This window comes from Epinephelus fuscoguttatus, linkage group LG15 (assembly GCF_011397635.1).
Source record: "Epinephelus fuscoguttatus linkage group LG15, E.fuscoguttatus.final_Chr_v1".
Lineage (NCBI taxonomy): Eukaryota > Metazoa > Chordata > Actinopteri > Perciformes > Serranidae > Epinephelus > Epinephelus fuscoguttatus.
The window spans coordinates 37,145,708-37,172,802 of NC_064766.1; the positions used below are offsets into that span (position 1 = coordinate 37,145,708).

General features: G+C 39.8%; 2 protein-coding genes across 2 annotated transcripts in view; one reads left to right on the top strand and one right to left on the bottom strand.

Annotated features, from left to right (window-relative positions):
- Window positions 1-6,826, top strand: part of sntg1 (syntrophin, gamma 1) — a 39,647-nt gene extending 32,821 nt beyond the window's left edge. The window contains exons 17-18 of the mRNA XM_049598768.1: window positions 4,204-4,314; window positions 4,450-6,826. Coding sequence (XP_049454725.1) covers window positions 4,204-4,314; window positions 4,450-4,632 — 294 coding nt within the window. The 3' untranslated portion in view covers window positions 4,633-6,826. The remainder of the gene's footprint in view (window positions 1-4,203; window positions 4,315-4,449) is intronic.
- A 6,050-nt stretch (window positions 6,827-12,876) lies between these two features.
- The window catches only part of pcmtd1 (protein-L-isoaspartate (D-aspartate) O-methyltransferase domain containing 1), a 28,063-nt gene continuing 13,844 nt past the window's right edge, over window positions 12,877-27,095 (bottom strand). Inside the window, exons 3-6 of the mRNA XM_049598928.1 lie at window positions 24,775-24,877; window positions 22,972-23,143; window positions 17,683-17,806; window positions 12,877-17,325 (exon numbers count right to left, since the gene is read on the bottom strand). Of these exons, the coding sequence (XP_049454885.1) occupies window positions 16,952-17,325; window positions 17,683-17,806; window positions 22,972-23,143; window positions 24,775-24,877 (773 nt within the window). The 3' untranslated portion in view covers window positions 12,877-16,951. The remainder of the gene's footprint in view (window positions 17,326-17,682; window positions 17,807-22,971; window positions 23,144-24,774; window positions 24,878-27,095) is intronic.

Consider the following 27,095-nt stretch of genomic DNA (forward strand, 5'->3'; position numbering starts at 1 on the left):
TTTTTTTGGTGCTGCTAACTTATTCTGCACTGTGTGCATTTTGGGAGTATGAGCACATTTGTTTTGACGGCTATTCCCCCCCAGCTCAAACCTCTCACTCCTTCCTGCAATTCATTTTGGCCTTTCCCCAAATCTGAGAGCCATGCAGACTATTCCGCTGGTGCACATTATGTGGATGAGCAGGACACAAGCACTGCCATATTGTTCTCTAAGATTTTGGCCCTAATTCCTACAATGTGTAGCAACAATGTCCCCCAAGGATGATAAAAATGTTGCCAGCGTATTGTTTATAGAGAGAAATGCACAAAACACAATCCATATGTAAACTGCAGTTGCACACAATACACTGGGCGGGATTACTCTGTAATTAAAAGCTGCTATTGGCAAAATTCAGAAAGCATGTTTGAATTAGTTTCTGTCAGAACAAATATAACTCTGTTCAACAAGTTGAGCTGTAATCTGCAGGCTCGGGATGTGATGTTCAGTCGTGGCTCTAGATTTTATCTCTACTGTATTAAGGAAAACAAATTAACTGAAACATATAGAGCAAGGATGACGGTGCCAAGACATATATTTTGTATGATTATTTATGATATTTAAAAGCACAACAGCAAGACAGCTCTGAGTTCGAACCTGCCAGCTGGCTGTAACCTCTCTGTGTGGAGTTTGCACATACTTCTCATGCCTATGGTTTCCTCTGATAGTATAAGTTGGTGTAGATGATGGATAAAGCACTTAATAGCTTGAGCTGAATACTCAGATGAAACGAGCATCCGGTGCGGATAATATACTTCTTTACAAGGACAAGTATTGTCTGAGGAAAATGTGTCGATATCCGTACTCGTGATGAAGGAAAATTCTCATTTGCGTAGCTGCTCTTGTGATCAAAAATTATCTGAAGCTCAATTCTGAGGCTGTTCTGTGAATATTATTCCAATAAATAATAAACATAGCAATTTCTGATCAATCCATATCAATTTCAGGCTTAACGTATCTCCGGACGATGTAAACTCCTAAATTGGTTGAACGGATACAAATCAAAGTGTAATCGCTCATGCGTCGCACTTACTGGATATAAATTAAATAATATGTAAAACAGAACATTTTTATGTATCAAATTGTGGTTTTTACACAGAGCAAACATGCTGCTCAGTAGAGACCCAGAGGTCTGACACCTGAGCTGTTGAATTAACAGGCCAAATCATCAGGTACACATTTGAAAGAGAAAAACAGCAAGCAGAAAACATTAAAGAGTTCATGTGAATTTGCAAATTACCCGCATTAGAGGGAATATGAAAAAAATATGGCCACAACTCAAAGGTAGAAATGTCCTTTTTTTGCCTTCGCTCCGAGGATAGCCGAGACCGGAAGCATTATGTTTTTAGGTTGTCCATCCATCCATCCCATTCTTATGAACATGAAATCTTAAGAACACCTGAAGGGAATTTCATCAAATCTGGCACAAACGTCCACTTTTACTCAAGAATGAACTGATTAGGATTTGGTGGTTGAGGATCAAAGGTCAATGTGACCATATGAAACATGTGTTTGGCCATAACTCAAGAATTCATATGCTAATTATGACAGAATTTCACACAGATGTCTTCAGATTTTGTACAAATATACACTTAGAATCAATGACGAACATATTTGATTTTGGAGGTCATAGATCAAAGGCCAAGGTCACTGTGACCTCATCCATCTCATTCTTGTGTATCTCAAGAACACCTTGAGGAAATTCTTCAAATTTGGCACAAATGTCCACTGTTCAAACATTTGTGTCTAAGATGAACTGATTAGACTTTGGTAGTCATAGGCCAAGGTCACTGTGACTTTGTGTCCATCTCATTCTGGTGAACGCAATATCTCAAGGACACCTAAAGGGAATTTCATCAAATCTGGCACAAATGTCCACTTGGACTCAAGAATGAACTGATTAGGATTTGGTGGTTGAGGATCAAAGGTCAAGGTCAATGTGACCACACGAAACAAGTTTTTGGCTATAACTCAAGAATTCATATGCTAATTATGACAGAATTTCACACAGATGTCTTCAGATTTTGCAAAAATATCCACTGAGACTCAACAGTGAACATATTTGATTTTGGAGGTCATAGATCAAAGGCCAAGGTCACTGTGACCTCATCCATCTCATTCTCGTGAACATGACATCTCGAGAAGACCTTGAGGGAATTTCTTCAAATTTGGCGCAAATGTCCACTGTTCAAACATTTGTGTCAAGGATCACCTGATTAGATTTTGGAAGTCATAGGTCAAGGTCACTGTGACTTTGTGTCCATCTCATTCTGGTGAACGCAATATCTCAAGGACACCTAAAGGGAATTTCATCAAATCTGGCACAAATGTCCACTTGGACTCAAGAATGAACTGATTAGGATTTGGTGGTTGAGGATCAAAGGTCAAGGTCAATGTGACCACACGAAACAAGTTTTTGGCTATAACTCAAGAATTCATATGCTAATTATGACAGAATTTCACACAGATGTCTTCAGATTTTGCAAAAATATCCACTGAGACTCAACGGTGAACATATTTGATTTTGGAGGTCATAGATCAAAGGCCAAGGTCACTGTGACCTCATCCATCTCATTCTCGTGAACATGACATCTCGAGAAGACCTTGAGGGAATTTCTTCAAATTTGGCGCAAATGTCCACTGTTTGAACATTTGTGTCAAGGATCACCTGATTAGATTTTGGAAGTCATAGGTCAAGGTCACTGTGACTTTGTGTCCATCTCATTCTGGTGAACGCAATATCTCAAGAACACCTAAAGGGAATTTCATCAAATCTGGCACAAATGTCCACTTGGACTCAAGAATGAACTGATTAGGATTTGATGGTTGAGGGTGAAAGGTCAAGGTCAATGTGACCACACGAAACTTGTTTTTGGCCATAACTCAAGAATTCATACATTAATTATGACAGAATTTCATACAAATGTCTAACAGGATAAAATGATGAAGTGAAGGTCAAAGGTCAGCTTCGCTGTGACATCATAATGTTTTGAAAAAACACTTTTCTGGCTATTACGTCCTTACTCAGGAGCAGAAGTGGAGACATTTGGTCAGATACTGAATTGGTGACACTAGTCTTTGGTGCCGACCTTGAAACTGTGCTGACTGTATAGATCTCCTGTGCTGCCAGGGGGAGGATGTGTTTGAAGCATCCATATTTCCACAGACATGGATATAAACTGTAAGTGCAACTTGACTGGTGCACAGAGGCATAGAATTGCGAGGCAGTAATTCTAGTTTTTATCTATGCACCTGAATGATTGGCAGAAATAATAAATCATCCCATCATGCTGTAAGATGCATTATTCCTCCGGCTGAAGAAGTACTCAGATCCCTCACTCAAATAAAAGTAGCAATACCAAACTGAAAAGTACTCCGTGTACCTTAAAAGTCCAGCATTAAACTTTTGCTTGATAGCTACTTGACCTAAAGCAAAATCAAACTTGGATCGAATTTGAAACCAAAAGGCGTCTCATGCACCAAGGTTATGTAGTGAACACAGGCAAACAAATCCATTGTCCTTTCAAATATTTTATTGTTATATCTTGTGGTTTATTTAGCAAACAAAAACAAAGAAATCGTGGCTCCTGCTGCCTCTCTTGCTCTTGTATGAAGTACAAAAGCCCTCCGAGGACAATGCACTCTAAAAATGTTTCACGAATGTCTGCTCTGATTTTAAAACATTTCAGTGAGGCTCCCTTTGTATGGAATGTTAAACATTATTTCTTATGCCATAATTAATCAGATTGGCGTCGCAGTAATTATTACAGTGGCAGGAACACTTACAGATACATATTCATGTGCCAGCTGTCTACCTGAGGAGTCAGTCTGGAAACTGTCGTCTGGCTCACTGTGCAGCTTTTGTTTATTCAGTTCAACACTAATTGAATCACTGAAGCTTTGCTATTTCAGGTGAAATAAGCTGTGGCTTGTTACATTTCCCAGTGGCAAAAAAATAACACATTTATATCTCACAACAACTTTTATCTGGTTGATCGGCTGACGTGGCCCATTTCTCACTGGATCTACGTGGATTTTTATTGTGAATTATTCATGAAATTGTGACATAAGAAGGAACTCAGTAAATCAAGATTTATGGTTGTGTTTAGGTTGTGTTTTAAAGATTAATGTAAGACTTTTATGACTTTTGTAATTTCTATATTTCAGGCAGTGCTGTGGAGATACAAGTTCTCCCAACTAAAAGGGTCATCTGATGATGGAAAGAGCAAGATCAAGTTTTTATTCCAAAATCAAGACTCCAAATCTATTGAAGCAAAGGTAATTCACTCTGAGAAATGTTTAATGCTGCATGTCAGAGAAAAGGTTATTCAACAAGAATTTCAAAGCAACAAGGTTATAGAAAATAAATTACTTACATTTGACTTGAGTATTGATTTTCTCTTTCGCCCTCAGGAGCTGGAGTTCTCAAACCTCTTCGCCGTGCTTCATTGTATTCACGCTTTTTTTGCTGCCAAAGTCGCCTGCCTGGACCCGATGTTTGTGGAGAGCCAAGGCACCGCGACCACCACTGGGTTTCCTTCTCTTTCCAGTATCTCATGTAATTCACAGACACCTAAACTGAAATATGCCACCTGACAGGCACTGCTCTCTCCAGACCCTGCTCTCTTCAGGATGCTGAAGTCGTGACTGTGGCCTGAAATGGAGGACAGGAGAACTAAAAAACGCTCAAATCATGACATTATTGAGGACAGCTGGGGAATAAAAGACCTCTTTGAGAGTTATATACTTGATATCTATGAAGAAGTTTCAGATTTCTGGGATTTCTGAAATACTTGTGGACCTAAACACGAACCTCTGCTTTGAGAAACTTCACAAAAAGACTCTGTGGACACAAAATGTGTGATTTAAAAAATGTTTTTAAGTGAATTTGTCCTCCTGATCCTCAGACATCCTTATGATCACATCACAAAGAAAAATGCAGTTCTTTTCCCAAGGTAGTCTGCTTTTCTATGTAATTTTATTCAAGGTTTGGAGAGTTAAAATAAATCAGATTTTAGTCTTTTTGTTCCACATCACTTGAAATTCTGCAAGGATTTGTCTGGACACTGGATACGATGACGTAGTATGGTAACACTTTCTCTATTTCAATTTCTTTGTGTGATTTTGAGGTGAAAACTTTAACCAACATTTATACTTGAATTAGCAGTAAAATATAATTTCCACTGGAGTGTAATCAGATCAACTAAAAGGTAAACGGTGACACAAAGCTGAATCTGAATTTTGACTAAAACAGAAAAAATACTTCACCTGTAAAATGACTATTTGTATATCAGTTACTCACTGTGTGGTCACTGAATTAATGAACAACACTGTTTTTGTCTCATGCCTCCATTGTGAATGAAGAATCCAAAAAGGTGAACACTCTTCATGAACTGAAGTCACTGAGGACTGCGTTTAACCACAGCAAAACTATATCAAAACATCCGTTCACAAACTCTCACACAACTCGTGCAGCATAATTCAAGTCTCATTTATCCACACATGCTCAGTATGTCACAAACCAACCAGCCTCAATCCCAACTTGTCAAATACAGATGTTTGGTGAATGGCCCACGGCATCAGACACCAACACACCGAGGCACCCTTTAGTGGTGGAATGAAACGCACCTGGCAGTGTCATTATTTGATGCTATGGGAAATGACTGTGATACAAGTGAGAAAGCACAGGGCAGGCAGGAGGGGAGGTTGATGGATCAAACAAACTGCGGACTGTCATCTGTGACACTGCTGTTCTTGTCCAGTGGGAAACCTACACTGTCTCAAATCACATACTTCCGTTAGTACACTTCCATGTAGTATACTATGTGCACTATGTACTCATTGGCGTAGTGCGCGAATTTCGACAGGGTAGTGTTGTCTCAAACCAAACACGGCCGTTGTGCACTTACCAGAAAGGACGACCACAAATTAGCTAGTTAGCAAACTAGCATTAGCATTTACGTTATTGTTCGTGGAACCAAATCATTACAGACTGCTAAATTAAGCCAATAAACATACTGCTGGCTTATACCCGACAACAGTATACGTGTATTTGTATGATGCAGGGATGTTCATGGTCGCACAGTCCTCGGCCGCCATTTCCAGTTTGAAAAGTGGTCCCTTCCCTTCCGCTACATAACCAAGATGGCGACCATTGAGGGCAAGAAGTGTCCATAGTTCCACACTCAACTTCTTGACCATTTTGAGTGCACCATCCGGGTACTCATAGTGCACTGCATTTTCCATACTTCTCAGTGTGAACCCACTTATGCACTCAAAATATTAAGTGTACGTACAGAAGTATGTGATTTGAGACACAGCACTAAAGTCAATCAAATCATTTAATAACAACAACAACAATTCAGTTCAATATAGCAGAACTTTATTTATCCTGAAGGAAATTGTTCTGCCAGAGAATGCTTCAAATTACATTAACAAAATGTACAGTGACCGCAATTTAACGTTCATGAAGTAACAACCAAAGCCAGTGGGTTCCCCGGGTCACGATCACTCACTGGGCCTAGCTTTAGAAACGATATTAAATATCTGGAGAATTATACAAATACACAAGATAGGAAGTGTTTTCAAGGAGCAAAAAGTGAAACCAGTGCCTAACAGAGTAACAATACGAGTAAGATAAGTACACAAGTTACTCAAAGGCACAGGTAATATGTGTAGCCTTCTATGCTGATGATGTATGTCTTGTGACGTCAGTAAGGAAAGGACCTATTTTGAGGCAAACCATGATGGTTTTTTTTCTGAACCCAACCATGTGGTTTTGTTGCCTAAACCCAAGTTTGCAGGTGAAGTATTCCTTTATTACACAGACGTTTGCTGGCAGCAGTGACTGAAATGAACACTTTAGATGTATTTGTGTATGAATATACTGAGTACCCTCGTTTATTTTTCTCTGTGTATGAAGTATACCTGCAGGTTATGGTCAGAATATAACCATTTCCTGGTGTATTGGATAGAAAGGCTGAATGAAGGAGTAGTTTTTACTGTATGGATGAAAGAATGCCACTTTGATAATCACCATCCACACTACCATTATCTGACAATACAACTCTAAAGATGATTAGAAAACACCTCCCATAATGTTTATAGCTTTTTATCCCCAAAACTGGATTATGTAAATAAACACTGACATTCAGATGAACTCAAAGAGTTATGAATTATGGCGATTACTTGAGGGATTACTTGTAGGGATTATGGCATTTGTTAATTTGATGTGTACCGGAGACGACCAGGTAGATAGCTCATGACCTGGTGCTCTTGTCATCATTTACTCTATGGACCAATTCAGAAGAATAAAATCAGCTATGGTGTATTTTTGGAATATTTTATCCTTGTTTTTTTTCCTTCAGCTTGTAAATATGAAGACTTTTCACTGACAATAACGAAACACACGGCGAGGGAAACAGAAATATGTAGCGTCATGGCCTCCAAAGGTTTGAGATGCCCCTTTAAACCTCACTCTGCATTAATCTGTTTATAAATGCAGCAGAGTGACAACTAAACTATCATATTCAAAAGAGTTGAGGTCAATTAGCGCAATTAGTCATGCTCTTACCTTCCATTTACAGAGTAGACTCCAAACAGAAGAGGCCCGTGGGTAAGTAAACTCTAGAGGATAGTAAATTAAATGGGGTCAGTAAAGTGCTTCGTACTGTGCGGGCCTGTTAAGCTGACATGAGTGTCTGAGGGAGACTAATGGTGGTGCAGTCTATGCAAAGAAAGTCTGAGTGACGCTTTTGTGCTTTAAAATGATCACGGTTGCATATACCCTTATAACACCGGACCTAGAGAGTGAGGTTTATTTTATTTTTTGCAGATGTTTTATTAACAAATATGCTGTGTAATAAATTAATAAATAAGACCTTTTATAACATGGCTCATGTGTGGTGGCTTTTATTTCTCGTGTGTGGGTGTTCCACTAATTTGACATATGTGTAGTGTGTTATGATTGGACTTTAAAGTGTGCCAGATCCAGTGTGTAAGATTTAAGGGGATTTAGTGCCATCTAGTGGTGAGGATTGAAGATTGCAACCAGCTGAAAATTCTCCTGGTTAAAATTCCCTCAGTGTTCATTGTTCTGGAGGTTTTTAGTGGGAGGTGAATTATCCACTGAGGTCTCTTCCTCTTCTAAACAAACGGAGCAGGTGATTTAAACCTGTAAGAACACTTAATAAAGCAGTTTCATGTTACAAATCAGTGTTTCTCCTACGCTGTTAAGGTCACCAGCCCAGCACCTGCTAATGTGTGCTCACCCATTTGCTCCGATAACTCAAGATCCAGCTGTATTTTGCGAACGCTCTCAGAGAGCTCCTAACTTAGCCTTAAAGCTTTTAGTAAGGAGTCCTAGCGTAGGAGTGATTTCGGAAAGTTCTCAAGCAAGGAAGGGAAGGGGATGTGGTTGACCCCGTTGCTAGGTATGATGCATTCCTTTAACAGATGTGATTGGTTGTCACAGACATGCCCTTTTGTGAGGCTGCAAGGTGTGGACACCCAGTGGAAATGAACTGAACTGCTGACTGTGACATTGTTAGTGTGATCACTCTGTTGATGGAAGGTTGAGGCAGTCCCGACTCATCACTGCTGCACTGTTGCATTTTCCCAGTTTTCCAAATATCTTAGTGTTGTGATCAATTTCTTTCTGGCGTGGGAAATGTGTGTGTATCCCTGATGTGTTCAAGCACACATATTCTCCCTGCACCATCTAATCTGTAGCATTTCATTAACTCACCGTCATCCAGTGTTTGGAGAATATTCCTCCAACTTCTTCGTCTTTCCACCATTTTCTCCTCTGATTAAGAAACTCTTAAGCCTCTTAAAAGTCCTCCTCTCTACTCCGAACAGTTTTTCAAAGTCTAAGATGCTTTGTGAATAACTTTTCTTTTAGCTTCTTTACCAGGACTTAGTCTTAACTTTAAGGGGAAATTCTAAGGAAATATCATAATTCAAGGAATTGTCTTTCATCACAAGGAGCAACTCTTTGTACTAAGAAGCTTTGTGGATCAGCCACAGATGGGCAGGAGGTTTTTACTGGGAGCCGAATTGTCTGCAGAGGTTTCTTTCTCTTTAAAACAAACAATCCTGGTGATTTAAAATGGTTGAAACACTTAATAAAGCAGTTTTGTGTTAAGAATGTATGGTTTGTCTGTACGGCAAATACACCATGTTAGACTCTATGCACAAGGACCCGCTCCCTATAAATGGCTCAATCTAAGGTAACAAAAACATGACAGTTCTCATTTTCAGGTGAATATACACTGAAGAAATAATACTTATATTCCATCTCTGCCAAGATATCCCTCTAAATTCTACACACTGAACCTGTAAATGGTGCTGTCTTGAACCTGCTGATTTGCTGATAATGATAGATAAGTATACAACTAAAAATATACTTGACTACACTGAAAGCAAGAGTTTGACATTTTGAAAAACACGCTAATTCACTTTCTCACTAGATGAGAAGATTGGTAATGATCTTTTCTAACTCTCGGCAAAAAAATGAAATAAGTTCCCGAGATGCTGAAGTATTGCTTTAATGACATGAAGGCAAAGACTTCAAATATACTTGACTGAGACTACACTTATGTGAGACACCATTAAATTCTACTCAGGTCTATTTAAATAATTTAATTTGTACTCAATATAGACATGATATATCTTCAATGTTCTCAAACTGATTTTTAAGTATGATACGGATATATTTAAATACATGGTAAAGTTTGTAATTATTGCAATAAAGTGTAGTTAAATACAACCTAAGGTTTCTCAGAAGTAGCAGTCTACGTCAAGTTTAGATGACTGTGCAGGAGATAATCAAATACAGTTACTGATACAAAGTAGTTGTGTGTGTGTGTGTGTGTGTGTGTGTGTGTGTGTGTGTGTGTGTGTGTGTGTGTGGGCATATTTGTACTGTTCGACTCATTTAAAAAATCTGTAATCTTACTCTCCTAAACTGCACTCTTTCTATAAAATATGGCTACCTTTTATTGATTATATGGAATATCTCCCATCACATATGATCGAATGACTGTCTGCATGATCTGTCTATTTTTAAGAGACCATGCAGCTGTGGATAACACTACACTATCTCTCAAACAAAACACTCCCCATTTTTGTAGTGTAGTACTTAATTTTATTAGTTACATTTTTATTTGCATTGTTACGTGCCAATTTATCTATTGTCCGTTCATTTATTTTTGAAACGTTCATAGTGTAAAATTGGTGTTTGTGTTCTGTCAATTTGTGACTGTGTGCTTTTGTGTATTTTGAAAAAATGAAATAAAATATTTAACAACAGAAAAAGGAAGAGTAAAAACAAAAGTGCCATGGAAAAGTCATGACAGGTTTCACCTTGTGGGAAGAGAACAAAAGAAAGGAGATAAGTCAGCTGCAGCAGAGAAGAGGCTGAAGGTGTGTCTGTTCACCTGTCTGTTCACCTGTCTGTCTGTCTGTCTGTCTGTAGCTGCAGGAGGACATGGAGCTCCACATAGTTCAATGTGTGAGCTCATTGGCCAGGTGATGGGGGTGCTCAGGTGTGGTCCCAGCAAGGATGAGTCTTGTAGCTTATGCACAGTTCGATGATAAGCCTTATATCGCTTTAAAAAAAAAAAAAAAAAAGTTGCATCACCGGTTTACTGCACCACCTGGGGGGCACGTGAAGTGACCCAAATCAAACACACGTACGTGTTGCGTCACTAACAGGTGCGCGTTTTGTCTTGACTAATTGCTAAATGCGCTTTCAGAGCGATAAAGGATCCTCCAGCAGTAATTTATTAATTCATTCGGGAACTTTTACCTTTGTTGAGGTGTGTGACAGCAGGAAGTCTTTCAGCTCAGCATGTTTGGAAACTTTATGTAGTTACAGTGCGATAGAGAGAAAGAGTGGACTAATGCGTCAAGGAAACTATACCTAAATGTTCCTTGATGTGGGTTGGGAATGAAGACACGCAGAAGCTGCACCTGGGGCAGACTGTCGAGGACTTCGCGGTGCACGTGGCTCACAGTGTCCTCACACAGGTGAGTACCATAAACACACTCATGGTGATGTTGAACTTTCTGCAGAGGAGGACTTCAGTGTTGCTAGGGGCAACGTAGCGTCGTGCACGTGCATGTGTGCACTAAATGTGTAAAAAAAAAAAAAAAAAAGTGCAGGTCTGTTTTTGTTTAATGTGTGCAGGGCCACTCCTAGACTATTGGGGCCCCAAGCAGGATTTGCTTTAAGGGCCCCTTTCTTGTGGCACTGAGCCAACTTGTGTCTTCTAAAGTGGGCTGCAGTGTTTGCAAACTGTTGAATAGCTTGTGCAGATGTGTTCCAGTTTGTGGTGACTTCCTGGTTGTTCTTTTTATTAAGTTAAATTTGTTTAACCTGTTATATCTAATACATCCACAAAATGTGATGTTGTTTCTGTGTGGCTTGGAGTGCTTGTTTCATAGGGGACAGTAAATTACTTATTTTGATTTTATTACTTAAATTGTCTGTTAGGCCCGTCTCTGGGCATGTTGTTTGTCATTATTTGTTGGCAAAAATGGCACAAAATGTTGTCAGTTTGTGTTTAGGATGGAATTTTTATTTCATTGCCTTCTGTTCGTTTAAAAAAAAAAAAATGTCCTCAGCCAGGGCCCCAAAGAAACTGCTTTGATCACTTAAAGTGTTGGGTCGGCTCAGTGTGTGTGTGTGTGTGTGTGACTGGTCACGATGTGTAGTTTATACTGATGCTATGTCTGTGCTGTCTGCTTTGCTGCTGTTGATTTTACAAGAAGTGTCAGCTTATTTAATTTATGTGGCTTAATATTGCTTGATGCGCCCGCCCTGGTGTCCTGCTACTGTTTCTCTTTGTCGTCTGTCATGTTTGTGTGACTGAGTTTTGTCCTCTGTGCTGTGTTGTAATGATAATCAGTTGTGTGCAAAGTGATGTCTGTAAAGAAATCTATGGCTGGTTGTGACAGAGGGGCTCTGTGCTTTGATGTGTGGTCTATAGCCTGTGCTAGTGTCATGTTAATGCACTTTTTTATATCATGGGTCAAAGTGATCATATTTAACATCATCATCATGTACATTTTTTTCTTTTACTTTAGTAAAATGTCTTTAAAGTAACAGTCTTGTACTTCAGTAGAATATTGTAGTAGTCTTTCCATGCGTGACTACACTGCACATTAAGTTGTACCTCTCATATATCACTAATGCATACACACAGTGCAATGTTAGTGTTAAAAATAATAAAATATGACCCTGAGGATGTCGTCTTGGTGTCATCAGCTTTATCTTAGCCTGGGGTTAAGATTTAAAACCGCAGGAAACCTGCATCTTATGCAAGAAGCTATTGAGTTGCACTATAAAAACAGCCGGATCAGCAGCTTCTGTTTCCATCAAAACATTATTTTGCTCATGTTACCTCGCTGTTTCCTGCAGTCAGAGGTGGGAGAGTTATGTCAGACATCAAGCCCATAACACTATAAATTATTAATGCACATGGCCTTGGGTTTTATGTGCAGATAAAGGCCTGTTTACTTGTTTCAGGTCGTTGCGGCAAATCCACAGATCTGTAAGAAAAGCCATTAAGTGAGGGTCAATGGAAACTCTTTGTCTGTGTTATCAATAAAACGTAGCAGTGACAAAAACAAAAAAGGTCATTGCACGCTTGCCAAGAATGCCAGACTGGCACTTTAACTGCTGTTTATGCTTCCTATCTGCTCACAGTAACGACTCATTTGACTCCTTGACCACGTCGCACGTCGGGGAACAAAACCATCTGACAAAACACGACACACACACACACACATTCTCACACACACACAAAACAGTTACAATGATTAGAGGAGGCATAATGTGATTGTGACCTTTATTTTGTGCCAAACATTTACGGAGAAACAACACATTTTCAAGATGAACTGCACACACTATGAGAAATCATCCTAGGCTGATAAACAGTAACAGAACTGTTTTGGCTCTTAACAAATTAACTTAATATAAAAGCACAGAATTGGTTATGACTTGGTCTTTACCGGGTGCCATTTTTGTAGTCGAATCTCGTCCACATTAAACGTAATCACAGCAGTCCCATTAACTTTGGTGCAAGGCGTGACCTGAGAGTCGAGGTTGTAGGTCCCCTGCTTTCAATATTTAATGTGCTCTCTAATTAGCAATTACATTTTAGATAATGGTATATAAACTTTTGCATGTCTGTGATCGCTCATGAGAATTTTAATGGATACTACGCAAATCAAATGGGACTATGTTGTTATTGATAATTATGAGCTGAGAAATTATTCCATTATTGCTTACTTGCAAAGCTTTCCGATGAATGTAAAAAATAAAAATAAAACAAAAAACCTTACATAAAGTAAATGTTACCTCTTCACACACAAAAACTACTAATAGAATAATCACTCCCGTTTTCAAACAAAATATTTTTCATTACACCAGAACAAAATGAAGACCTATAGCACTAATATATCTTATCTATTTAACAGACAGCAGTGGAGTTTTGATCTACAGAGTTCCCAGTGTCAAGATACAGTACAGCAAGAGGGCGCTACAACAAACCAAATGCAAATTAAACTGTATGCAGAATCATATGATAATACATATATATCACTTTTATATTGAATAGAATTAATATCAACAACATTCAACTCAGCTTTTGGAATACTAAATGACGCATTCAAAGTAAGATGAACGAAATCTTCAAAGTCTGTGTGACTGTAAAGCATGAAGAAAAAGTGACATCTATCAGTGATGTGCTGTTTTTCTTTTTTTTCACCTTGGAATGTTTTTTTGTAGAAATATACCATCGTTTGGGTAAATCTGTTGTGCCAGGAAGCTCACAGAAGTCCTAATGTGATGGAGTATGTTGGCACTTAAAAGCCATCACTATCAGGGAAGTTCTGCAAGCAAATTGTACTTTGATTAAACAGGATTTACATTACAACAAGTCCAGTCCACTGTACAAATTATATTCTTTTTTTTTTTCACGAGGACTGCGACTTAAGGTGCTTTGTTGGACACGTCTAAAGTCCAGGATACAAAAGGCTTCAAAATCCTCAGTGATTCTGATTTGCATTGCTGTTGATAAAAAAAGCAGTACTATACAGAATTTGAGATTTGTCTCAAGGCCATCTAATTGATTAAAATTTAAACTCTTTTCTCCTTTTAGTCAAAACATTTCCGCACTTGATCACCTGGGACATCACCTCCAGTGACCATAAGATGTGAAGTAAAGTCAGGAAACACCCAACACATATACAGTATATTCATGCATTATTGACAAACATCTCCCCTTTACCAGTTCCCCCTAAAGCAAAGCTGAAAATGTGACCCACCAATGAACACCCGTCAACGGTTTGATCGCTATCCCAAACCTCTGATATGATTAACCAATATACTATTCGCATCAACAATGGAAGGGAAATCATGGAGAGGAGAGGGCCTACAACACCTTATCATATCAAGTAGGATGTCGGCTACTCGTATGCAAAGTGAGGAAACAAGTATGTAAACACCCTGTAGAAAAAGTTACATTAAAAGGTGCCCTGTAGAAAAATGAATCCTATCTCTGAATGATCTCTCGTAATAAGAAGGTACAAAACACGTAGACCAGAAACGAAATATCAACAAGAGTAATGACATAAGTGCCCAATTCATGATAATGCAAGAATGTCTTACTCTTTAAGAAGGTATACTATGCAGGATTTTCCTATGAAACAATGTATATAGTCTTATTCCTCTCAATCATCACTCATGACCTACTACAAGTGTGTAGTGGTGTATTAATCTGCAGAGACTCTGCCGTCTGCCTGTATTTTCTTTCTGTTTTGCTATGTTCGAGGCGTTCCTCAGCACAGCACACAAGTGAGGTCGGGACTTTATAAAAAGGTGGCGACCAGGTAGTAGCAGCATGCATCCGAGAGGAAGCTACGAAGATTGTGGACACAGTATCGCGGGGGAAAAAAGACAATTATAAAGAGGGAAAACGCCAAGTATGCAAAGCTCGTTCTGAAGTGAAAGTAAATCTATGGTTAGCCTTAACTTTAACTTAAACTGACGAGCACTTGAGGACGGGATGGGGATGAAAGGCAATGTAGAGTTGGCCTGTTTTCTGTTGGACAGGTAGTTAGCTTAGTTAGCATGCTAAAGTATCATTACAACAAATAATGTTCCTACAGTAGCCTGCAGTGTACGCACAAGCTGTGTATGGAGGAGTGGCCAAGCTTGAATGTTATTTACAAACTTCAGATGTCAGTTTTGGTACGTTTGCGTTCAACAGCCCTAAACCCATGAATGTGGGAAAAACCAGAGGCCTTTTTTCGAGTCTGGTGCTCCATTGTGCTCCATTTAGAGCTGCATGTTGAAGCGCTTTTCATGTACAGATGGTGAAAATTTTTTGTTTTGTGTTATAAAAGTTTGGCCTTTTATTTTATTTTCTGTTGGCTTTGCTGACAGACAGCCGGCTAGCTGTGCTAACATGCGGAAACTGCCACTGCCCACCCTCCGTTCTCCACTGGTTAGCTAACAGAGCTGGCTAGCAGCGCCACTCATATAGCGACTAACGTTAATATGCTATTCCAAAGGTGAGATGTGTTGCTAAAGAAACATGGTAGCCACCCTTAAGTGCTCCCCAAGATCACTCCGGTGAGTAAGCAGCTTCATTTTGAGCGCCTTTAGCATTGTTAACTATGCAATCAACACTAGTCATGCTGACACTGCTAGCACTGCTAACAATGCTAAATGGTGACCTGAAGGGAGACTGGAGCGACCTGGGGGGACACTGGAGGGTCGGCACCAAGCCCCCAGGAAGTGTGCCAGACTTTGAGGCCAATTTTCATAGTGTCCTAACAGTGGTACTGCAATATTTGGGGTTTGTCACATGATGCCCTGCAGACCACAAAGACCTGTTCCCATTGACTTACAAGGTAAAAGAGACACCTGTATACAGTCGATATTTTTTCTTTTAGCATCACAACCACTGCAAAATTTCACTTTCAGGATTTGATTCACTCTGTCCGATATCACTTTGAAAGTCTTGTGCCTTGGTCGCACTCGGCCGCGGATCATCAGGCTAATAACATATGTAGCAGTTGAACCATTTTGGCCTCTTGCACCACTGAACAACTCTCATAGGAATGTACCGTGTTCAACACTGTACCCAGTTCTCCTTTTTCATCCATGTTAGGCAAAATGTTTCCACAGCAACACTGTCGGGTGGAGACAGCATTACTAGCGTTAACTGCCAAATGAGTGGCGCTACTAGCTAGCTCCCACCCAACCTGAGTGGTGAGCAAAATTAACCTATAGACCAACATGCGTAACCGGTCAAAAATATTCTTAACCAAATAACGGTTAACCAGTGACATCCCTATTACAACCAGTAACCGACACTTCCTGCAGAGTATACCTTTGACTCAGAATGGGAGGATGTGGCCTTATTTACCCTTAGGTGTCTTTAACTCCTTTTCTGGTGACCATGAAATCATCAGACACTGATTGTAAGTTAAAGCTTCTAAAAAGGCTGCAATAAAAGTCTTCATCTTAGCATGATCATATTTTAACAAATATAATAAGAACTTTGTTTTTTTATACAATTTTTTATATCTGCACATTTCTGCAGAAATCCTGACATTGTGATAAAATCTGAATCTCAAAACGGGCTTCTGAAACTATGTCCATTTAGTATACTTTTTACATCTTTTTTTTTTTTGATATACAAATCAAAAGAAAATGTCAACAAAAACTAACTTGTGACAATCATAACATTATTATCCAATATTATCTATGACGTCTCGTTCTATTACAGTTTTGCCATCAAGATTTAATGGAAATAATGCTACATTTGTACTGAAAAGGGTGAAGAAAAGCATCTCAGCAGGCGCTGCACCCAGTAAGAGTGGATATCGAGTTAATCAGTCATTTCTCTCTGTAATACAGCAAATATGTCTTAAGTGACTCAGGCAGAGGTAACGCCATTATTTGGTCTCTCAACATGTTCACTTGCTTGATGATTTCAATGTCGCCAATGTCTCTTTCCTCCTCCTCCTCCACTTCCTTGTGTTCCTCCTCAGTGTGCTCCTCCTCCTCACTCTCCACCATTTGGGGGATCAGCTGGTTGCCTACAAAAACGTAGGTGTTGATGCGTCGCCGTCGGCAGCGCCTGCGTTTGCGCTTCTGGGGAACTCTTTGCACCATCCCCTTCCCCTGGCTGTCCTCGTTGGCCAGGTTTCTCAGAGTGCGGCGGATGTAGATCCGAGACAGGTCCTGAAGGCTGCGGACAGTCACTGGGGCTGAGGACAAATAGAGATGACACAGTCCTTCAGGGCAATGCACCACAACAATAAGAATAGTCCATACAACGGCACCAGTCCTTCAACTAGGGCAGCATAAACAAGTGAAGCTGTCAGAGAGAGAACTGTGTCTCAGTATTTCAAGGAAAAGGGAACAACTGGCTCTATGGAGCAGCTGCAGGGCGAGCTTCTAATGTCAAAGCGAATACTGCTGCAGGAATCGTCTCGTCACATCACTTTGAATGTACTGTCTGACTTTGAAATATTGCCTGCTTTACACTTCAAGACCGGTTAGGCATAATAAAACACAAAGTTTTTTTGTTTTTGTTTTTGTTTTGCTGAGGTTGGAGAACTTACGCAGCTGGACAGCGTCATGCTTCTCTCCATCAGCTCTGCTCTGCTGGACCAAGGGGGCAAAGGACACCGCCAAGATGTTTTTGCTCTCCCATGTGCACTGGCCAGTCCTGGTTATCTGGGTCAGCTGCATAAAGAGACAAAACCTGAACTCAACACTTAAAATAAAATGTGAAATACTGTGTGACAGTGGGGAGCAAGAACTCGGGGCCTAAACCAGAACAGTTTCTCCACAATATATATATTTATTATTGCATACTCTGCATTTTTGGGAATTCGCCACCTGAGTAGAGATGATTCTTTTGGGGACGTGTCTGTTTGATTCTCTACAGATACACTGTTGCAATTATCTCTGTATAAATAACAGTGTTTGCTTATTAAACATTCACACCTCTAATGATGTTACTCCAAAATCCACCTGTTCAGTTCACAGTGTAAAGATAAATCATGCCCCTGGAGGAGACATGAGCACCCTTACATTTGCATACATGCTGTTGTATCAAACTGGTGCATGAAACTCTTTCCACACCTGCTTTGTACGTGAGCAAATTACTGCCAATGGGCCTAAAGAACAATGTTAACAGGCTTTGAGTCAAGTCTGAGCATCAACAAGACAGTGTAGTTGCTTTTCAAAGGCAACGACCTTTCCAAAAGTCCAAGGTGGCGTCTTAAAATGTCTTGTTTTGTCACACACAGTTAGTTATTAAGTTTATTATAATGTAAGACTATGAAAAGCACTGACATTTGAGAAGCCAGAGCCTTAAATGTTTGTCATTTTTGCTTGGAAAAATGACCGAAATGATTCTTCAATTTTTAAAAGACTGGCCAATTAATTCTGCCAATTGACTAATTAATGATCCAACTAACTGTTTAAGTTATACTACACAGTACATCATCACATCACCCACCCCTATCAAACGCATCATCAATGTGAGAGAGAAAATGTGAGATGTGGTCCTGAGGAATTGACAAATATCTGGTGGCTCAGGCCATAACAAGTAATTACCAGTCCACAGCATGACGGTTATCAAAACACAATTAAAGCACATGACGCTATGGACTCATCATGCATAGTAATAAAGGGAGCGTGTGTCTTAGGGGGAGGTGTAGTGGTTTCTGGGGAGCATTCAAGTGACACACAACAGGTCCATTAATATCAGCAGATACTGAAGATGCCTTGAAGGCAAATGTACGGTTTATCCGATCATACTCATGTTTAATGTACTTCATTTAACACGATACTGCTCTTTTTTCTTTCGATAAAGCCTTAATATAGACGTGTACATTTTTTTTCTGTTTAAACTGGGCACGTTAAAATTGTATCTTGATTAAGGGTCATAAATGCATTCCTGAGGATACACATTAAGATCCTTTTTATGTTATTCCTACCTTTTAGAGAGAACTTTTGCGGTCACCATAGGTAATTACACATCCTCGAAAACTCAGATTACCTGTGGTGTACCGCAGGGTTCAATTTTAGGTCCAATTTTATTTTCTATTTATATGCTTCCGCTTGGTCAGATCATCCGCCGCCACAACATGTCTTTCCATTGCTATGCGGACAACACACAGATATACCTCCCGCTGAGACCGGATGACCCAAGAAGCCTAGCTGCTGTGTTAGATTGTCTCAACGATATCAACTGTTGGATGGCCCAAAACTTTCTTCAACTCAATAACTCCAAATTTTGAAATCATACTGTTCACTCCCCCAAACGCCACCAGTCCCATTAAAAATAGCCTTGGTCCGCTGTCCGTTAACGTCAGATCCGCAGCCAGAAACTTAGGAGTAATATTCGATCCAGACCTCAACTTCCAACCTCATATCAATAAAGTTGTCCAGTCCTGCTTCCATCAGTTAAGAACTATCTCCAAAATCAAACCCATGCTCTCACATTCTGATTTAGAAAAAATAATCCACGCATTCATCTTCTCCAGACTCGATTACTGTAACTCACTCCTCTCTGGCATGAACCATAAATCACTCTCCCGCCTCCAACTGGTCCAGAACGCAGCAGCTAGGCTTCTTACTGGTTTTAACAGATGGCATCACACCACCCCATCCTGGCTTCCCTCCATTGGCTCCCTGTGCATTTTAGAATTGATTTTAAGATTTTACTGATCACTTTTAAAGCCCGTCTGGGTCTGGCCCCAAGTTACATAGCAGAAATGCCGACCCCATATGAGCCAGTACGCAGCCTTAGATCCTCGGGCAGGGCCCTCCTGGCTGTTCCAAAGTCGAGACTTGAATCTAAAGGCGACCACGCTTTTTCCATCAGGGCCCCTCGACTTTGGAATGACCTGCCTGAGGAGGTAAGGCTTGCAGAATCAGTAACATCTTTTAAATCTCTTCTTAAAACCCATTTTTATAGACTTGCCTTTATGTGATGTCGTCTTTCTATTTTATTCTATTCCTTTTAATTGTTTATTCTTTGTTATTCTGTTGTCATTATGCAATGTTGTCTTTTTATCCATCTATTTTCTTGTTTCTAGTATTTAGAAATAATAGTTTTATTGCCTTTATTGTTCTTATCTCTTTTAACATTCTGTCTTTATCATTCTGTCTGTGTTTTGCTTAGCTTCACCTCAATTTTGTCCTGCTTTTGTTTGCCCTCACTGTTTTGACTCTCTGTTGCTATAGATATCCTGCATTTGCTTTGTTTGTCAGAGCACTTTGTAAACTTTTGTTTTTAAAAGGTGCTATATAAATAAAGTTATTATTATTATTATTATTATTATTATGTTGTTGTTTTTGAGACCATCTACCAGCAGGAACATAAATACAGTATATCTGAAGATGACATCTATAGCATGCAGTGCATTACATTAGAACAATAGAAATGGAATGACAGTAGAACAAACATTCTTAATCAAATCAGCATTGCAGGATGATGGCGGACATTTCTATGTGCACTGTTGCTGTTGCAACCATCGTAGTCAGCTAATGTCCATAGAAACATCCGTTTTGACAAACCGACTTGCAGTAAATCGCAAACTCACTGACGTCAGGTTTTGCAGTGCGATGACCAAGCAGTTGAGTAGTACTTTTCAAATAAGCAATCCATTACTTTTAAAACATGACTGTATTTGTAATTTCCCTGTTTCTTTGGCTGGGCGATATGAACTCAAATCAAAATTGCAATTTTTGAACATTGTACCTCGAGTACGATTTTGCTTTTTGCCCTCAGAGTTCATTGACAAGGTCTGTACTGTAAATATGCTCAACTACTACAGCGAGGATATTTTCTCTAATGAAAGAGTGCATATGTATCTTCTGATTTAAAACAATTGAAGGAAACGCACAGATAAGCTGTTTATGGTTATTTATTGAATAATTCGATATTTTGAATATTGCGTGGCCTTTGTAAATGAGTTGTGTTATGGAGAGTTGCTTTGTGGAGGCACTTGTTGCTGGCCGCTTGTGAGTCTCTTTCTTTTTTTTTTTAAGTTGTGCACGGTTCATATTCACTAACGTGATTGTGTTCCAGGTGCTGAAACATATTGGTGGTGTTAAAAACAATTTTCCGCAGTGTTTACGTTTTATTTCTTTCTGTTTGGTGCCGTCTTTACAAAAGCCAAAATGAATCCAAATGACGGACATGGCATTTCTTTTTGGTACAAGCTGCTCTAGTTGCTCAGTTGGCTCTCTGTTTGAGTTCTCCATGTTGCTTCCAGGTCATGGACTGGATGGGGCGGAGTCACATGACTACAGTCGTACGCTTTTAAGGGGACAGTATATGAACACACACACTTGGGTTAAAAAAAAAAAAACGAAATTACTGACGTGGGCAAGATTATGTCAGTTAGAGGTTCTGAACGTTGGGTTCGACTGATTTTCAATTAATTGCCCAGCCTTAGTTGAAACATGATGTAATGTTACTGTAGCTGCCTCTGAAGAAAAACTGAGAGCCGCTGCTCAGTGGCTGAGAGGCAGAGACCATGGGGATGAGCATCATGCATATCAGCATTCTTTTTTTACATCTAACTCAGTGGATTAAAGGTTCATTTTGACTAAACCAGAGTTGGAGACTGTTTAACTAACTAGATGAATAACAAGACTAAATTAGACTGTTTCAGTGAGTTTTATTTTGTTTCTGTCGACTTTACATGAAGTGAGTTAACAAGGCAGTTAAGCTGAGGTTAAAGTTAGTTGGGGGAAATCAAGAAACTTGGATTGGATAGGTGTAAGCGTTGGCCAAACATAGTTTTCAAACTGTTGACTGCGACACTTGACGGTCCTACTGACGTGTGTTGTCACCATAGCAACGAACAACTATCACCAATTTCTTTTGTCCTACTCAAATGACCACAGCAAACAGTTCAATGCTCTTTCTACTTTATCTACCTCTATGATTCTATAACTATATATGACAAACAAGATGAGTGTTACTTCTTCACATTAGTTCCCAGCCATGTCTTTGAAGATGCTCAATCATACGGTACGTCAGCATGTTTAGAAAGCTCTGTTCTCCTCATACGACATGTTTCATGTTTGTGTACTCTGGAGAGTAATTTTACAGAGCTCTTCTTTTTTGGTGGTAGAGAGCTGTGGCTTGGGACTGATGAAAGGCCACAACAAAGACGACAAAAAAAAAGCTGAAATTATTAGCATTAGCGTGGACATGCGTAAGTGGATTTGGCTTGCAGGGCTTTCATGCTGTTTAGATCTTACAAAGTTTTCTGATCAAAATTATGTGTAATTATTTTCTCCGTCATGATTCATAAGTGTGTGCAGGCTGTTTTCGTTTTCACTAAAGCCTTCTACCTTCTTTAAAAACAGCATACCATTTGACTGATATTTTAAGTATATTGCACTCTCTGAACTCCAGAATACACTGAGGCCTTAAATAACTGACAACATAATCCAAATATCTAAATCTCGGGTCACACTATTGAATCTTAGTCAAGCTTTGCTGCACTTCAGCTCCTTTTCCCTTTAAATTGCTTAAATTGCCCCAAATCCTTGACCATGAATCTGTCAGGTTCTCACTGGAAAAAGTTCTTGCCAACTATTTTCTCCACCACCTCCCCAGAATATTCAAAATGCCAGCTTACATGCCCCACAGTCTGTCCACACTCACACACCCACCATTTTAAATAAAACATTTATTTTTACAGCCCCATGTGTGCTCAAATCCAGGGGCAGTTGTGGCTCAATAATGCATGTGAAAGTTGCATAACCACTCTTGTAGGTCAAAGCCATTTTACCGTGTTTTCCCTCGTTTGTTAGCATTTTGAATAGCAACCACGATGTGTTGATTCTGTATCACTGTGAAGTCTCGCAGCACTTACCTGATCCTCTATCGGCATTACTAGAATGCCTCCAATTTTGAGCAGTACTTTCATGTAATTTTCATGGTCTTTCTGCACTCCGGCGCCGCAATAGATGCGATCGTATTGGTGACTGTCGGTTGAGATTTCAAGGCAATTCCCCACCACAAAGACAGGCTCACAGATCTCAAACCTGTGAAAGAATAACAAGTATAGTGGAAAAAATGCATTAAGCAACACTGGAGAACAGGTTTTTTTTTTTTCTTTCTTTCATGCTCATCCTCACATTTGTGAGCTGTGACTGAATTATGCAGATGAGATGAGTATAATTAGAGAGGTTTAAATGTATTTAATTTGCAAGACAAAGTCTTATGGTCCACAACAGCAAAACCAGCAGGTAAAACTGCCTGTAGTGTGAACACATACGGTTTTTGTTTAAAAAAAAAAAAAAAAAGGAATACGCTAATAATCTAATAAGGCTCGCTATTTAAGACCTTATATCTTTTGTTAATTAATTGTTGTTTTTAAACGAAATAAACAAACAAGATATAACATTAGTGAGTTTTCAAGGTGCTGGTAGACAGACTTGGTTACCTTCAGATAGAGCCAGACTAGCTGCTTCCCTGTTTCCACTCTTTATGCCAAAAAGTTCAACCAGCTGCTGACTTATAATTTACGACAGATTTGAGAATTCTGACGATCTTCTCATCTAACTCTCCAGGACTTCTGACACATTCAGCTGTTTGTGGCGGCCCGCCACAGTTAAAAGATCGGCTGCCACATTGGAACTGGACTGTTGATTAAGCCCCGTTTCCACCGAGCAGTTCAGAACGCCCTTTTTTCCGTATCCACTGTGAAAAGTTGTGGATGGTACCAATGTAACCGTTCTGTACTGTCTCCATGTTTGGTCCCCCCTCTGTTGGGGTACCTAGCACACAGATCTGGCACTAAAAGGTGGAGCTGTGAACACTGCAGTCTGATTGGTCAATAGAGGACGGTCACTCTGCTCAGGGCTGAGTTGTGTCTGGTTTTGAACCCCTGAGCTTGTCTTAGAAGGACTAAATGCACAAACCCAATATTTTTAAATACCCCATGGAGAGAGACTCTCACTGCAGCCTGTTTTATTTTGTTCTGAAAATCTCAGCGTGCAGCCTCGTTCTGTGGACGATAGACGAGGTGCAGACTTCCCTCGGTGTCACCGCTGATGAGGAAATAGACAGAGCAGTGAGTGACAGCAACCCCGCCCACATGTAACTGTTTGCGGTGGAAACGCTAGGGTCTAGGTAACATGTCTGAAAGGTTACTTTTGGTTCCAAAGGTACCATATTGAAAGTGTTTGGTGGAAACGGGGCTTTATACTGTTCGGTTATTTATTGCATCATACTTGTGGAGCGCAGAGCAAAGATGGAGCAGCAGAATGACAGGCGCAGTGAAGTGAAACTTAACCTTCAGTGCACCGGGTCTAAAGTTTGCATTCACTCACAAACTGCTCCTCTCATCAATCAATCTGATCAGCTCTGATCACACTGACTGATCATATATCGAACACCACAAACTGCTGCAGAGGGAACAAAGAAGTCATGAGGACAGTTCTACCTGTGCCGTGTTAATTGACCTGCAAAAACCTCAGAACTTAAAAGGGACACAGACTGATACACAAAGACAAACAGGCAATTAAACAAAAAAGGAACCATAAGAAACTTAGCGACCACCTGTCATCAGCTACACACACACATTTTAACTCTGTGGGAAACACTGCTCTCTGCAAGACAGCAAATCAGCGTATTTGCCAAAATGAAACATTCCTTTAAAGCATGTACTTACTTATCAAAGCTGTCACTATTCTTTATGAAATCATCCAGTTTCTCTCTGGCATATTCAACCACGTCCTTATGGAGCTCAACTCCATGGTTCACACCAAATGGCCCTGGTTAAAAAAGACACAACAGGAACAATATTTTCATTGAAGAACAATCATTGCATTACCTGCTTCCTACTGGGGTGTCATGTTGAGCTGAACTGTTTAATGCTTTCATTGACACAAGAAGTTAATTTGCACCTATGTTGACAATTGAATAGTTATTTGAGTATTTTTTTCTGGCAAATCTACCAAATGTACCGAGTCTGTTTGTTTTAAATGATAACGAACTAAATTTTTATGAGTTTTGGACATTAACAAGATGAGTAATTTGTAGATTGTCCCTCGAGCTTAAGGAAACTGTGATGGGCAGCTTCCACCTTTTACAGACCAAATAATTATTCTGTAAATCAGGAAAATAATCTGCATAAAAACAATTATGAAAAATAATCCTTGCAATGCTATTGTCACTGACTACGTTTACATGCACACTAATATCTTACTATATAATGACGAAAACTCTGTCTGTGTGTGTGTTCCACGTTTTTCTCCTCACTGACTTGGTCAATCCATGTGAAATTTGGCACAGTGGTAGAGGGTCATGGGAGGATGCCAATGAAGCAATATTAATATTGCCTCTCCTCATGAGGAACACATTTGCCTCAAGAACCCATAACTTCCGCTTATATAGATTTTCCACCATTTTGAATTTTTTGAAAAACACTTCAAATGGATCTCTTCCTAGGAAGTTTGAGCGATCTGCATGAAACTGGGTGAACATAATCTGGGGACCAATATCTAAAGTTCCCTCTTGGCAAAAGTTGGAAAACTTCCTAAAACTGAGCTTCTATAAGGCAATGAATATTGCGGAGGGCGTGGCTCATCACATAAAGGTGTATAACATCTCAAGGGTTTCACCCATCACCACGCAACTTTGTAGGCATATGACCACACATAATCTGAGGGGACCCCTCCATTATTGACCCCATCAAACAAAATGGGGGCGCTAGAGAGCTCATTTCTTATCTAAGCCTAACTGCCATATCGATTTTATTATTATGTAAGGTGACTGGAGAAATTTAACTCTAATTGGCAACTGGGTGGCGCTATAACAACAGAAAAATGCTTAAAAATGGCTAAAATACGACCGATCGCTGTGGCTCCCCCTGTAGCCCAATGTTTGTTTGTTTTTTCTAATTTGACTGAAGTCATGGTATGGTATGCTGTACATAATCACGGAAACTGTCAGTCAGTCATTCTGTCTGTCCCACGTTTTTCTACTCACTAGCCTTGTTTCCATCAGCCTGTTTAGATGCGCATCTAGAAGTATCACATCGGAAAATTATGATGGAAACGCCAAAATTCGAATTAAAATCCCCTGATTCGCACAAACTAAAATACGCTTGCTTTAGCTGGGTTTTGGTTGATTTCAAAAAAATGTTGATTCGCAAAACGGGGGATGGAAACAGTTATGTTCGAATTAATTCTGACGTAGCGCACCTCTCTCCATGGTGATATCCACACTCCGGGTCGGGAAGGCGGTAATGTATTTACAAGCTGGTTGCCAACCACCAGAAAACATAGAAGAAGAAGAACAACAACAACTTGTTTTGTTTCCAGTTCTGCGGAAAACGTGCGTGAGTTCGTAGTACATTTAATGGGAACACTCAGGATTTGTATTTCTTTTAATGCGCATTTCCCAATGATTCGAATAACTTTGGGATGGAAACATAGCTACTGACGTGGTCAATCTATGTGAAACTGCACATAGGCATTGAGGATTGGCATATAGAAGGTGACAAAGCTACCAATGGGTATGGACGAGTTCTACTAATATTCCAAATATGACAATATTCCTGAACTTGAACTCCTGAACTCATGTAAACATCAAACACCATATTCTGAATGTGGCATTTTCCAGTTAAGACATGTGGGATATGCCGATATCATTTGGGTTTCACGAGCATTCTTTGGACAATGATACAGCGCATTCTGAATATGCATCTCAGTTGGGGTTTTAACCACAGTTTGGGACACGCCCTGTTGCAGGCCAACTCTGTGCGTTGTCATGGATGCAAACCAACTCGCCAACAGTTTGCAAGGCTGGGGCAGAGAGGCATTATGAAAGATTGGATATCAACAGGTTTTTGATATGCACAAATATCGCAACCCTGACCTTTTCAAGAGGGTGGTGGGAGGAATTAAAGAGGGAGGCGGTGTTAGCAAGGTCAAACAAGTCTGCCACCGGTGGAGGCAGCTCCAGCCCTTCCACTTTTCCTTTTCATAA